General features: G+C 43.9%; 1 protein-coding gene across 1 annotated transcript; it reads right to left on the bottom strand.

Annotated features, from left to right (window-relative positions):
* Positions 1–10,951: 10,951 nt before the first annotated feature.
* On the bottom strand, positions 10,952–12,881 carry ATP5IF1 (ATP synthase inhibitory factor subunit 1). Its single transcript, XM_084243425.1, has 3 exons — positions 12,753–12,881; positions 12,568–12,659; positions 10,952–11,111 (listed from the first exon to the last, which is right to left on the bottom strand). The coding sequence occupies exons 1-3, from the start codon at positions 12,837–12,839 to the stop codon at positions 10,964–10,966; spliced, it is 327 nt and encodes a 108-aa protein (XP_084099551.1). The 5' UTR covers positions 12,840–12,881; the 3' UTR covers positions 10,952–10,963.
* Between the last annotated feature and the right edge of the window lie 2,189 nt (positions 12,882–15,070).

The raw sequence follows: 15,070 nt of genomic DNA, 5'->3' as shown, positions 1-15,070 counted from the left end.
CCTGTCATGCAAATTTTTTGGTTATCTTTGTGCATAAAAAATTATGTTTACACTACACTATTAAGTGTGCAATAGCATTATGCCAAAAAAGTGTATACTTTAATTGAAAGTACATTATTGCTTAAAAATGCTAACCATTGGGACTGTCTGGTAGCATAGGGTTTCAAGTCTCAGTGCTATCAAGCTATCTCCAGCCACTGCGGCCTGAGTTCGATCCCAGGCCAGGGAGCTGACCCACATGGCACAACAAAGCTCTCCTGTCTTGCCCGCTGCTACCCTCAGCAGTGTATTTCAGTAGGTTTACCTATTTTGCTCCCTACTGTGCCTCTGGTGAATCCTGTCTCTCTCTCTCTCTCTCACACACACACACACACACACACACTCACACACTCACACCCCTCGTACCTCTGGCCTACACCCCAGTCTTCTATGCGTAAATAAATATAAATCTTAAAAAACAACCACCACCACAACAAAGTTTATCATGAGATTGTAGTAATTCAGTTGTATCTTCTGGCTCCATTTCTAATTCTAGCTCTCTTTTTGTTTCCGCCACATGTGCTGTGAATTCGTCCTCTGAAGTCTTGAACCCCTCACAGTCTTCCATGAAAGTTGGAATCAACTTCTCCAAATTCCTGTTATTGTTGCTATTTTTACGTCCTCCCACTAATGCATGTTCCCTCATAGCATCTAGAATGGTGAACTCTTTCCATCAGAGGAATTACTATGTTTGGCAGCTATAGCCTTATGATATATATTTCACTAGCCTTGATCATTATCTACTTTTTGATTTAAAGAGAGATGTGTCACTGTCACTTGTAGGAGAGGAGTCCTATAACAACACTGTAGCATTATTAATTGGCCTAATTTCAATGTTGTTTTGTCTTAAGGAACAAGGAGACCCCAAGAGAGGGAGATGGGAAAATGGCTAGGTTTGCTTATATGGGTGCATTTTATGATGCTCCCAAACAATTATAATAATAATATCAAAGATCACCACAACAGGGCCTCCCCGGTGGTGCAAGGGGTTAAGACGCAACCTATGAAGGTATGAACAACCTCTGCAGCACAAGTTTGATCCCCTGCTGACCAGGAAGCAACCCACATGGCACAGCAGACCTCTCCTGGCTCACCCGCTGCTCCCCTCAGCAGTATACTTCGGTCAATGTGCCTGTTCTGTTCCCCACTCTGTCTCTGGTGAATCCTCTCATTCCCCATGCCTCTGGCCTTTTCCTTTCACTTTTACTTCTTTCTACTCTTCCATAGTCTTGCTCAAACACACCTTTGCTCAAGGTCAACATGGAAGGCAGTGGCAGAATGGCATTACAACCATGGTTTCTCATCTCACGCTCTCATCTCAGTACCTCGTCTGCTGTATGCATAAATAAATAAATCTTTTAAAAAAAAATCACTGTCATAGATAATAATGAAAAAGTTTGAAATATTGTGAGAACTATCAAAATGTGACATGTGCAGTGAGTACACATTGTTGGAAAAATGGTACCAACAGACTTGCTCCACACAGGGTTGCCATGAACCTTCAATTTTTGAACAAAGTAGTATCTGTGAAGCACAATAAAGTGAAGTGCAATAAAACGAGGTATGCCTTATATGTTAACAGAGGTATGCGTATGTTAACAGAGGTATGCGTATGTTAACAGAAATTTATTTTCAGTTCAGGAGGCTGTAAGTCCAAGAAGCAGAAGCTCACTTGGTCAGGTTCTGGTGAGAGCTCTCTTCTGGCATCTGGACAGCCTCTGTCTCTTGTGTCTACACATGGCAGAGAGTAAGTGAAAAAGCTCTGGTGTCTCTTCTTCTGAGGACATAGACATCATCTCGAGAGCCTCACTCGTTTTACCTTTTCTAAATCTAATTACCTCCCAAAGACTCCCCTCTCTCCAAATACCATTACATGGGGGTGGGGGGTTGGACTTCAACCCATGATACTGGGGACACTAATTCAATCAATAGCCATACCTAAGATGGGCCCGGGACTGTGCTTTTCGGAGAAAAGGGAGACAGAGCTGAATAATGCCCCAAATCTGGCTGTCAGGATCAAACAAATAAGGAAGACAGATGCAATTATCAATAGCTTGGCTAAGCAAAGACACTTGGTGATATTCTGACCAAGTCACCACCGAGCATAAACTCTTCAAGGCTCCCATTGTCTAGATTGTGTTTGGACATAAAATTTGGTCTGCTAATAGATATTGTTTAGTCCTCTGGATTTAATGAAAATTGGACAAATTAATGAGATTTAAAAATTAGGAGATTTTACTTAAAATCCCCAATTTAGAAGTTCTCTTAGCAGAGAGGAAGATGTGTTAATATTACACCTGCACTCCTGGAGTCATCAGTGGGACTAAGTGGTTGGACTGGTTGGTCTTCTCCAGTTCTCAGTTCCCACAATGATAACACCTAGGCTGCTTACTCCATTTACTTCACTTAACTCATCACCTCCCTGACCTCTCTGCGAAACTCCTAGAAAATCTTGATCTCTAGACAATATCAAGATTCTGTAATATGGCATTCAAAGTCCTAAGGTGGTCCTAAACTTTTCCTTTCACTTTTACTTCTTTCTACTCTTCCAGTCTTGCTCAAACACACACTTGCTCAAGGTCAACATGGAAGGCAGTGGCAGAATGGCATTACGACTAGGGTTTCTCATCTCGCGCTCTAGACTCTCTTACCTACCACATTTGGTTCTTCACTCATTAACTTCAGGGGTTATTTTTCTTGTTAAGGCCAGACCAAAGTCAGTCAATTTCCATCAAACCTAATGGACTATAATGTCCAGAGGTGGACATTTTGCTACTGGATGTGAGACAGCCCAGTAAAAGAAATCGTTAGCTGGTAGGAACAATGGCCCTGTTTGAACGGGTAGAGTAAATCCTGGACTGGCAAGCCCTGTCCAGTTTGACCCACCACACACACCATGAGTCGCCATGATAGACAAAAAGCTTAGATCCTGACTAATGATTATCTCACAATCTCCTGGAGGGAGAAGGCCTAGAGCCCCACGTGCAGTTGGAATGTCACCCATCCATGCATGCCCGGGCACAGCCCAACCCAGAACCAGCTGTGATGCTGCTCTCTCCTGCCTGCCTCATGGACCTACCCTTTCTAACCCCCCTTTGAGGAGCCAGGCTAAATCCTCCTTTTGTGCCCTTGCTCCCTCTGCAAGAATCTCTAACAAAGCCTTGCTTGGTTCAAACACACCCAGTACGCTCTGGTGAATTCTTTCCCTAGAGGGCAAAGGGCCCACTCCTTTGGATTGGGGCTGTAATCAGTGGGCAGTTTCATGTACAGTTCTCACCCTTGTCACTCTGCTCCAGGTCTCTGGACATTTTGCTGCTTTTTGATCATTTTAAAGCACTCTTGTTTCAGGGTCTTTGCTCTTTTATTAGACTTCAGTTTGGCTTACTCTATATCTTCATAGCTCATGTTATCATAGTCTTCAGTTTGGTCCCTTATCAGCTCACAGATAAGGTGACAACCTTATCAGATCATGCTACTTAAGATAGTTCCCCTACAGCTGCTTTAGTTTCCTGACTCTATTTTCCTTCTACCTAAAATATATACTCACTTATTTTCTTCCTCCCTTACATTCAGGCCAGAGCAGGGTGGCCAGTAGAGATAGAGCAGAGTGAGCGAGCGGAGAATGGTTAAAACTTATAAGGACAGAAAGCACACAAATGATTGCCAAGGCCAGGGAGGAAGAGGGTATGGAGAGAGCTTGCCTAAAGGGTGTGGAGCATTCTTCCAGAGGGTTGGAAAAGTTTAAAAATGAGAGACGTAAGGATATAGTATCAAAAATATGAAATTTTGGGCCTCCCTGGTGGTGCAAGAGGTTTAGCACAGCACTGCGAAGCTATCTGCTGCAGAGCCTGTTCTGTTCCCCACTCTGTCTGGTGAATCCTCTTACCTCCTGCACCTCTAGACTGTACTGCAGTTCTTATATGCATAAATAAATAAATCTTAAAAAATCAAAATATAAAATTTATTTATTTATGCATACAAGAACTGAGTTACAGGCCAGAGGTGTGTGTGTTGTGGGGGAGAGGACTTACCAGAGACAGAGTGTGGGGCAGAACAGGCAGACTGAGTGAAATACACTGCTGAGGGTGTTAGGGGGAAGTGATGTCCTGAGTTAATCTCATACAGGCTTTGTGGACTCCACCCCCACTCCAGACTAAAGCCATTAAGACTCTGGGAAAGACAAATTCCATCACCACCAAGGGAGGGTGGCTGGGACCTGAGGGTGGAGTTGGGCAGCCAGGTTGGATATAAAAAACCAAATACGTGGGCCTTGGGCTCTCTGGCTCGCGATCGCTCGCCTCCTGGCTTCACCGCTCCTGGCTGGCGGCCAACTCTGAGAGCGCCATTTTGGGATTCCAGATTGGCGGATCGGGTAGGACTCATCTAAAACTTTGTCTCCCACTTTTTTCCCAGAGCTGTACATTTTTTTATTTTCCCTTTCCTTGTAAATAAACCTTTTATTAACCTTTTACGTGTGCCTGCAGTAGAGCATTGATAAGTCCTTTTAAGCGCGCGGGTGAGGACCCACAGTCAGGCACCCCGTTTTGTATCGGGGTTGCTTTACAACAGTCTGGCGCCCAGCGTGGTTTCCAAGTTACACCCACGGTTGACCAGCCCAAAGTAACAGGGGAGCAGCGGTTGTCAGGAGAGGTCTGCTGCGCTACATAGGTAGCTCCCTGGCCTGGGATTAAACTCATGCTGCAGTGGCTGCGGATAGCTTCATAGGTTGTATCTTAACCCCTTGCGCCACCAGGGAGGCCCCCAAAATATAAAATTTCAACAACAAATATATCAAAAGCCAATTCAAAATAGACAAAGAACTTAAATATCTCTTCAAAGAAAATACACAAATGGCCAAGAAAGCACATAAAAAGATGCTCAATATCATTAGCTATAAGAGAAAAACAAATCTAAACCAAAATGAAATACTATTTATATCCACTAGGATAGTTAGCATCAAAAAATCAGATACAGTAAGTATTTGGGGAGCATGAATGTGGAGAAACTGGAGTTCCTATACACTACGGGAAGGAATGTAAAGTACTGCAGCAGCTATGGAAAAACAAGTTAAGTGAAGAAGTATCATATGACCCACTCCCAGGTATGTATACAAAAGAATTGAACCAGATGTCCAAACACTTGTACATAAATGTTTTAAGTATAAACAAAGGTCTAAACAAGTAAATTTTTGTTGATTGTTGAATGGGTGACCAAAAATAGTAAATCCATACAATGGTATATTACTCTGCCATAAAAAAGGAATATAGTTCTTAAACACGTTATATGGATGAACTCTGAAAACATTATGCAAGGGTCTCCCTGATGGCCTGGGGTTAAGTCTCAGGACTACCATCACTGCAGCCTGAGTTTGATCCCCACCCAGGGACCTGACCCCCATATGGCCAGCAGATCTCTCCTGTCTTGCCTGCTGCTCCCCTCAGCAGTGTATTTCAGTGGATCTGCCTGTTTTGCTCCCACTGTCTCAGTGAATCCTCTCAGCCCCCACACCTGTGGCCTATACCCCCGTTCTTTTCTGCAATAAAGAAATATTTAGGGGCTTCCCTGGTGGCGCAGGCGGTTGAGCACAGCGCTGTGAAGCTGTCCACAGCCTCTGCAGTGCCTGTTTGATCTCTGCCACCCATGGAGCAAACCACATTGCGTGGCAGACCTCTACTGTCTCGCTGCTGCTCCCCTCAGCAGAGTATTTCAGTCAGTCTGCCTGTTAGGCTCCCCACTCTGTCTCTGGTGAATCCTCTCACCTCCCACACATCTGCCCTGTACCCCTGTTCTTGTGTAAATAAATAAATCTTTAAAAAAAAAGAGAAAGAAATATTTAAAAAAAAAGAGAAAACATTATGCAAGTGAAAGAGGCAGACAGAAAAGGTCACATATTATCTGGTTCCATTTATATGAAGATTTAGAAATGACCAGTCTGTAGAGCCAGAAAGGAGACTAATAGTTACCAGGTGCTGGGAGGAGGGGAATGAAGAATCACTGCTTGGAATGGAGGTGATGAAAATATCTCAAATTAGGTAGAAATAAGGTTTGTACAACATTGTGAATATATTAAATGCCACTGAAACTTACACTGTAGATGGTTAATGATTAATTTAGGAATTTTACCTCAATTTACTTAATTGTGAGGCTGTAGTAGGTGCCACAAAGTGAAGGAATGGCCTGTGTCCCCATGTTTCTTTATTCCTTTGCTTTGATCCTAAGATTTTTGTTCCTTTCTAGTCCTTGAAGTAGGGTTCAAGTGTTTTTTGCTATAATAAAGGACTGTACCTAAGTAGAGGGAAAGGAGTGTAGTTTGGAGAGAGGATGGAAACAGCAAAGGAGGAAGGAAAGATTGAGGAGTTAGGGTACACGCCACTTACAAAATTGGCAGAACCTATAAATGGAAGCGGAGAGTACAAAAATTTAGGATGGAAGGTCTCACAAGGACAAACACCAGAGGTGGGAGTGGGGACTATTAATGAATCTTAAACTAAACCCTACTCTGGAAGTTTCCAGGCGTCTGAGGTGGGGTCAGTAAAGATTATCAGCAGAGGTGGGGGTAGTGAGCATTATTAATCACAGAAGACCAGCTCAATCTGATCCCAAAATGGTAATTTCCACAATAATTCCATAGAGAACACTATTAAAGAACTCCCTCTGCTCTAGCAAAACTCAGCTCTCCTGCCCCCCTGTGTCTATGCAGGCGGTTCTTTTTTTAAACTTAAGCCTTTCAAAAATGCAGCTCTTGTCCTTTTAGACTTCCCTTTGTGTCTACACAGGTGTTTCTCTTTTCTTTTTCTCTTTCCCTTAATAAACTTGCTGTGTGCTAATAAACAAGAACATCTGCTGAATTCTCTCTCAGAGGGACCTAGAAACCACACACGGAACCTCATCATCTGAACCCCAATATGACCACATTCCCTCCATAGTCCAGATGGACATGTTGAACTATTGTCAATTCCCCAATAATGGCCTCTCTCATTGCCAGCTTTTTCAAATGCTGTCACTCAACCTTGAATGCTACCTGCTCCCTTTTACCTGCCTGCTGTTATACCCCTTCCACCATGAGGTCATTTTGAACTCCAGGTCTGGGTGGAGTGTCCAGTGTCTCCCCTCCCCACTGCCCCAGCATTCTGCACTCACAGCCATTAAATATTGTCTAACCACTAGTCTTTTCCAATAGCTGTGTGTTCCTTAAGGACAGGATTATTATTTTGTAGTGATTTTTTTTTTTTAGTTGTATTCCCACCATATTACTAGCGTGGAGTAGATGCTGAATATAGTTTTAAGTGAATACATTTTTTTAAAATGTGAAAATGGCATACATAGGCTATGAGATAATGTACAGTTAAGAATAGTGGTAGGACCCAAAGTTCTTTTTTGGGGAATGAGACAAAAGGTGACTCTTTTTCAGGACAGATGCCATAACTAAACGAGAGGGTCGGATGAATTTCAGTTCTACCTGGTCTCTCCCATTAGGGGTCCTGATACAGTCAACAACCTGCTCAACCACATGCAACAGATTTGGAAGAATTTTTCACACCAGTGGTTTTCAACATATTGGAAAAACCTGAGGAGCTTTTTGAAAATACCCAGGCCCGGGCTCCAATCTCAGAGATTTAGATTTATTGGTGCTGAGGCATCGGCTTAGTTTGAAAGTTCCCCACATATTTCAATGTGTAGCCTGGACTGAGAGCTACAACTTTAGGTTTACAGATGTGGAAGTCTCAAACTAGGTTCTATTACAGAAGTTTGCCTCCTCTAGGTGTGCACTGACATGATTAAGGGGTTCATGTGGCAGCCGAAATGCTAACAGCAAGCCAACCACTGGCACTTCTACATGTACTGCCAGGAGCCTTTGTCTTTACCATCCATCCCACTCATCCAGGCACGCTCCTCCCACCCCTACCATGATCTGTCCCACTTTGAGGAGGGATCTAATAGGCAGTGGATCCACTATATTGCAAGTGTAATTAAAGACTTTGGGAACAGGAGTTCTGAAATAAAATGCTTGCTCAGCAGAGATTTAGTTGCATGACTCTGAGAAAGCTTCTTACAATTTCCTGCTTTAGTTACTTTGGTTATAAAATAAAACTATGGGGCCTCCCTGGTGGCACAAGGGGTTAGGTCTGAGCACCATCAAGCTACAGGCAGCCACTGCAGCATGAGTTTGATCCCCAGCCAGGGAGCTGACCCACATGGCCCAGGAGACCTCTCATGTCTTTCCTGCTGCTTCTCTCAGCAGTGTATTTCAGTAGATCTGCCTGTTCTACTCTCGACTCTGTCTCTGGTGAATCCTCTGCACCTCTGGCCTATATCCCAGCTCTTGTATGCATAAATAAATAAGTCTTTAAAAAAAATAAAACTAATGGTGGGCCTATTTGCCAGAAATATGAAATTTTATGAGCAAATAATTAAAGTGCTCCATACATGCAAATTGTGATGCTGATGTGTGGCCACTTTAAGAACCCCTGCTCTAGGGCCTCCCTGGTGGGGCAGGTGGTTGAGCGCTGCACTGTGAAGCTGTCTGTGAAGCTGTCGCAGCCTCTGCAGCACGGGTTTGACCCCCAGAGGCCAGGGAGCAATCCACATGGTGCAGCAGACCTCTCCTGTCCTGTCTTGCCCGCTGTTCCCCTCAGCAGTGTATTTTGTCAGTCTGCCTGTTCTGTTCCCCATTCTGTCTCTGGTGAATCTTCTCACCCTCCCGCGCATCTGGCCTGTACCCTGGTTCTTGTATAAAAATAAATGAATCTTTAAAAAAACCAACAAAAAAGTCCTGCTCTAGTATTTTCCAAATTCTAAGACCCACCTGGGGTGCTTCTGGATCTTTAGACCAGTGCTATCTGCCTGTGGTTTCTGGTTCATATAACATAAATTATCTTAGGATTTTAACACACATAATTTGCTTTAAAACATATTTCAAAATCATATTTATATCATGGCAGAAAAATTAGCCACATATGTGATAACAAAAACATCATGAATTACCATTTTCGCCAAGTTTAGGTAGTCTTAAATTATGCAACTCCAAAAATTATTCATATAATCTTTTCAAAAGTTCAAGCTTACAACTATCTTCATTTTAAAGTTTCAACTGTATGCTTGTTTCATTAAGTTACCATCAAACTGGTCTTTTATCTAAAACAAATGACAATAACAGATGGGGCACCCCTATCGAGTTATTAACTCAGGAACATCATTCTCATCAAGACAATTGATTCTAGGGCCTCCCCGGTGGCGCAGCGGTTGAGTGCTGGGTTGCGAAGCTGCCCGCGGCCTCTGCGGCGCCGGTTCGATCCCCGGCTGCTCCCCGGCCACCGGAGGAGGGTCCCACATGGCGCGCAGGCCTCTCCTGCCACCCGCTGCTCCCCTCAGCAGTGTACTTCAGTCCTTCTGCCTGCTCTGCTCCCCGCTCTGGCTCTGGTGAATTCTCTCGCCCTCCCGCGCTTCTGACTGTACCCAGTGCATGTATAAACCAAACAAACAAATAAATAAATAAATAAAAACATGCCTCTATTAAAAAAAAAAAAAAAAGACAATTGATTCTAGAAGTCAAAAATGTTAAATGAAAGATGTTCATTACTTGTTCAAACAATTTTCAAATTTTGTATCACTGTAAAGTGAAAAAAGACATGACTTCTATGATCATTTTTGAAGATATTTTGTTCCTGAACACTCAGCATTCATACCTCAGAAGAGTCTATAAAACTTTCCATCAGCAGCATCATGGACAAATGCTTTGGAAACAGCCAAGTGTCTTATCTGTGAGGGCAGGATTAGGGAGTTGTCCAAGCTTTTATCACTCAATAACCCTGAAGGCCTTTGTGTAATCATTAAGGTTTTGCAACAAATGACTCTTCACAATTCTGGAGCAAAAATTTATAGAACTGGTGAATTAAAAATGTCCTGTTAATGGTTAAAGAAATTTGATTTTTTTTTTTGCCTCGAGAAGTCATACTACTAGTTTGTGTAATTTAAACAAGGCCTTAAAATCTAAGTTGACTCCAAGGCACACATGCAAAAAAAAAAAAAAAAAAAAAAAAAAAAAAAATCAAAAGCACACATAAGAAGCAAAATAAAACCTAAGAAATAATTCTCATTGTCTATTATTAACAGACTTGGATTGGGAGTCAAAAAATCCTGGACACCAATCTTAATTCCAATGCACTAAGCAACCATAGACGATAAATGTTTTGTAATTTCAGTTCTCAATTCCATTTCATATGAGTTCTCAAATCCATTTTATAAATGCAAATGGTCTTACTGATGGTGCCTTGGATTGTACCTTTTAAAGCAATCATTCCAGGGCTTCCCTGGTGGCACAGCAGGCTGAGCGCAGCGTTGTAAAGCTGTCCACAGCCTCTGCATCACGGGTTCAATTCCCGGCCGGCCAGGGAGATACCCTCATGACGCAGAGACCTCTCCTGTCTGGCCCACTATTCCCCTAAGAAGTGTTTTCAGTCTGCCTGTTCAGCTCCCCGCTCTGTCTCTGATGAATTCTCTTACCCTCTCGCACCTCTGGCCTGTATCCCAGTTCTTGTATAAATAAGTCTTAAAAAAAAAAAAGAGCAATTATTCCTCTATTTTTTGATTACTCCTTACCTTGTATCTTGGATTGGGGTTTATCCTTTAAGAAACCTTCTCTGCACACCTCTGACTAGTATCAGATAGGGGAAGGGCACTTTCCTGTGTCAAATACTGTGTTTTGTCTGTGAGCAACCTATAACCAGCACCTTTATTCATTTTAGTAGCTCAGTGGTGTTTGTCTCCCTACCCCTCCCCATATAGAAGAATGCATTAGACTCCATTCACTGATGACTATTTATTTTAATGTGTTGGCTGCACACAGATATATGTCAATTAAACCAGAACTTCTACATAGCAGGGGGCAATAATATGTGGTCATTCTGCAGGGAACTGTATGCATTTAATAATCATCATGGTCTTTTAGTTTCTTGATTCTGTGCTTATGACGTTCAATTTCTTTCTGCAGACGCTCAATCTCCTTCTTATGATGAATGATCTCATCTTCATGGTGCTCCTTCAAGGCTGCCAGCTGTTCTTTTGTCTTCTGTCTACAAGGTTACAGGGTTATGGGCTTAATCCCAATCCTTCACCCCAATAAGAACTCTTTTAAGCATTACCACAATAACTAAGGTACTGGTTGGTCATTTCTTCAACCCCCTCAAGTTCCAGAAGTGAAAGAATATTCCATCTTAAGATGTACCCATCTTACGGAGATATCCAAAATAACTGCACTTTCCTGCAGCTAGGGCCTGAAATTCTATCATGAATAACTGTTCCTTTCAGATTGTTCTTTAGAGTAGAAAAATCCACAGAGGTGTGACATAAGTGCTCAATACCTTATTAGAGGTACAAAATTCCTTTGGAGGGGGGAACAAAAGGAGGGGCATGGAATAGACAAAGGGATATAGTTAAAGGACAAATAACTAAGTCCTATTCCATTTTATGTAGGGTTTTCTTTGCCTAGTCCATAGTAACGGCCAAAATGAAGGAGGGGAAAACACCACCACCAACAAAGGGTTTCTCATGCATGGGCAGTAGTTGGCAGTCCAATTTAGGACTCACATAGGGACAATTCAAATGTTGGCTCAGTCACATTTGGGCCTCAGTTTTCCTTAATTGTAAAATGTAGTGGCCCATTGAGGGCTTTCTGGTATGGCAGGTACCATGGCAGTAATTCTTAAGAGTAAGCAAAGAGCAGGTAGAAGTTAAAAGATAAGCCAAAGAAACAAGATCAATTCAAACTGCTCCCCACTGTGGAAAAAAGTCAATAAAAGATAACCCAGTGTTAGGAAAAAAGAGTAAACAGGTCCCGCCCACTCAGTGCTCTTAAGTGAGAGAGAAATCTATCCAGTCTAGGAGTTAAGCTGATTAGGGCTGGGCTGGGCTGGGCAGGATGGGCAGGGCAAAAGTCTCCAGGAAAGGGGAGAAGTCCAAGCATGTGCACCTGCCACCAGTTCTTAAGACCCAGGAGCTCTGGCCGTGTTGGGAGAATGGGAAGTCTAGAAATGGCTGAAAGGGTCTGAATAGTCAGGAAATCTATCTATGCTGAACTTGCAAAGCAAAGGCGTGTTGGGAAGAAAGAATACAGAGGGGTAATGGTGGGTGAGGGCTGAGTCAGGCCCAGAGGGTCCTCAAACATTGAGTGACCGGTGGAATCGGCACTGCAGAGTTTAGGGGCTTTCGCATGACCTGGGGAGAGAACTCTACGGGTGGAGATGGTCACTGATTTAGGAAGCACTGAACCGTGGTCTGAGAGTTCTGGAGACCCCCAGTGGAAATAGATTTGGGGATTTCTGCATCAATTCGGCTGGGCCCCGGAAGAACCCAGTGGGTGGCGACAGAGGGGGCGGCACAAGGTGGTGTAACAGGCTCCGGGCCGCGAGTCCTGATGGGGGATGGGTTGGGGCGCCCAGGTGACCAAGCAGGTATAGGCGTGGCGGTGGAGGGTTACAGACAGGAAGGCCCCGGGCGTTCAGGGAGGACGCGGGACCCCTCGGGCCTCACCGGAAGTATCGCTCCTCTTCGGCCTTCCCTCTCTTAGCAAAGGCCCCACCGGCCTCCCGGACGGAGCCCGCGCCGGCCTCGGCATCCTCGGCCTGCGGGGAGAGAGAGCGGCCGTGGGCACGGGGCGGGGGCGCAGGGGGGCTCCGCGCCCAGGACTGGGGTGGCCGCGACCGCTGCCCGCTTACCCCTTCGGAGACGAAGCCTCGGGCCTGCATGGTCCGCGCGCCCCACACGCCCAGCCGCATCCGCGTCGCCAGAGCCGCGACGGCCATGGCTCCCGCAGCACCTTCCCGTCACTGGCGCGGGCGGCGCAGCATCTCTGCGGGGCTAACGGCTCCCGTGGCCCGCAGCCAATCTTTCTCGGGGAGAGGCGGGGTGAACCCGGGAGAAGCGAATCACGAGAGGACGGAGGCGGGAGGACCGGGCTCGCGACAAATCCGAAGCGAGACGCGGGCCTGTTCTTTGCCAATCCGAGCCCGGCCTCGGTGGCCCCTGGGCGAGCCTGGGATCCTGGCAGAGGAAGGCGTGTAGGAAGCCGCGATTTCGGCTCTTGGGCTCGTGAGAATGAGACTTGACGTCTGTCCTCACACCACGGTTTCAATCCTAACGTTGTTGTTATAAAACACCTAAAGGAAGCCTTCCCTCTCCTGGACTACCAGCATCAAAAATATGGGTAATATAGGGGTTGGTGGGGGAGGTATGTTGAGGATGCTGATGTCCAGGATGTCCCGACTTAGCGTTAAGGGGAAATTTTTTTTTAATGTATATGTTTAGTAGTCTCTTAAGAAGTGTTGCTATTCTTTTGTTGTAGTGATATTTCACTCCTTAGTGTCACTTAACAGACACCGTCCCTAACTACCTTAGTCATTATAGCAAAGCTTCCTGTTTTGTTCTTTTTTTCTCTACCCTTGCAGTTTTCACCTTCTGAGATTATCAGGGCCTTGGTCAAGTAGACACCTAATTAGTATTTGTGAAATGCATTATTATGTTACCGAATGGGCTGGATAACTGGACTTTGGGCGATGTGGTGCAATGAAATGGATAAGAACAGAAGAGTCTGGGGAACGCTTTGCCTTAACCTCCCTTCAGCCATCTAACAATGTAAATCATAGCCTTTGCCTTCATGAAGTAGTCGTGGCCTACATCATTTTCTCTCGCTGGATCCAGTTTTTCCCTCTTTTCGATGAGAGTGTTGGGCCATATTTTCCTTCCTTGCTTCCTGTGAAATTATAGAACTGTTTTTATTGATCATCTATTGTGAAAATATCAAGTTGATATTTTGTAAATATCAACTCTGGTTTGTATGACTAAATGGGAGGAAATGGCTGCAGGGCACGTTCAAATAGTCATTGTGGGAAAACTTGAAAGAACACAAAAAGCAGAAGGATAGAAGTAATAATAATCATAACTTAAAATCCTAATGATAATTTGGTGTGTTTCATAAACCGTTGCAATTTCAGAAACTGTTCCCAGTTTTTATTTTTTTTAATTTTTATTTTTTTATTTTTTAAAATATTTATTTGTGCTTAGAAAAACTGGGGTACAGGCCAGAGGTGTGGGGGGGGGGTGAGAGGACTCACCAGAGACAGTGGGGAACAGAATAGGCAGATTGACTGAAATACACTGCTGAGGGAAGCAGCTGGGGAGACAGGAGAGGTCTGCTTTGCCATGTGGTTGCTCCCTGGCCAGCTTGGGATCAAACTCAAACTCTGTGCTGCAGAGGCTGTGTATTGGTTCATTGTGCATGCTTAACCCCTTGGGCCACCAGGGAGGCCCTGTTCCTAGTTTTTAGATACTGCTGTTTCTTCATTATTTCCTAGATTGAGCATTCAGTAGAGGGTCTTGCTGAGTTTGTGTAAAAGATTATCTGGGCACTAGGGTGGCTATAATTTTTTAAAATGGAAAAATAAGTGTGAGTTAGGTTGTGCAGTAATTACAGCCCTCTATAACCCTTGTATGTTGCTGTGGGAATGTAAAATGGTTTGGCTGTTGTGGAGAACAGCTTGGCAGTTGCTCACAAAGTTAAATATAACATTACCACATGACTCAGCAACTTCACTTTTAGGCAAGTTACTTCAACACTCCTGTCACTTATGGTGACGCTTGAGAATTATATACCCCATCCCCCCCATTGAAAATTGTACTCAAACAAATACATGTACATGCGTGTTCATAGCAGTACAATTTCACAATATCTAAAAGAAACAACCCAAATGTCCACCAACTGATGAATAAACAAATTGTGATATATATATATATACAGTGAAATATTATTCAACCATAAAAAGTAATGAAGTAATGACACATACTATATCTTGGATGAATCTTGAAAACATAGTAAGTGGCCATATATTGAGTGATTCCATTTATATGAAATATCCAGACTAGGTATACCCATAGATACGGATCACAGATTAGTTGCCAGTAGTTGGAATGAAGAGAGAATGTGGAGTAACTGCTTAAGAGGTGCCAGCTATTTGAAGTGCTGAAATTGAAATTGAAA

Source organism: Talpa europaea (genome assembly GCF_964194135.1).
Source record: "Talpa europaea genome assembly, chromosome: 9".
NCBI lineage: Eukaryota > Metazoa > Chordata > Mammalia > Eulipotyphla > Talpidae > Talpa > Talpa europaea.
This window is presented reverse-complemented; position numbering and strand designations above follow the sequence as displayed.

What these genes read in the sequence shown, in the direction of transcription:
- ATP5IF1 (XM_084243425.1), bottom strand. Translation starts at nt 12,839, where the DNA reads ATGGCCGTCGCGGCTCTGGCGACGCGGATGCGGCTGGGCGTGTGGGGC. An exon ending in GAGGCTTCGTCTCCGAAGGG is followed by an intron (nt 12,660 to 12,752) that starts GTAAGCGGGCAG and finishes CTCTCCCCGCAG; the next exon opens with GCCGAGGATGCCGAGGCCGG. An exon ending in GAAGAGGAGCGATACTTCCG is followed by an intron (nt 11,112 to 12,567) that starts GTGAGGCCCGAG and finishes GTAACCTTGTAG; the next exon opens with ACAGAAGACAAAAGAACAGC.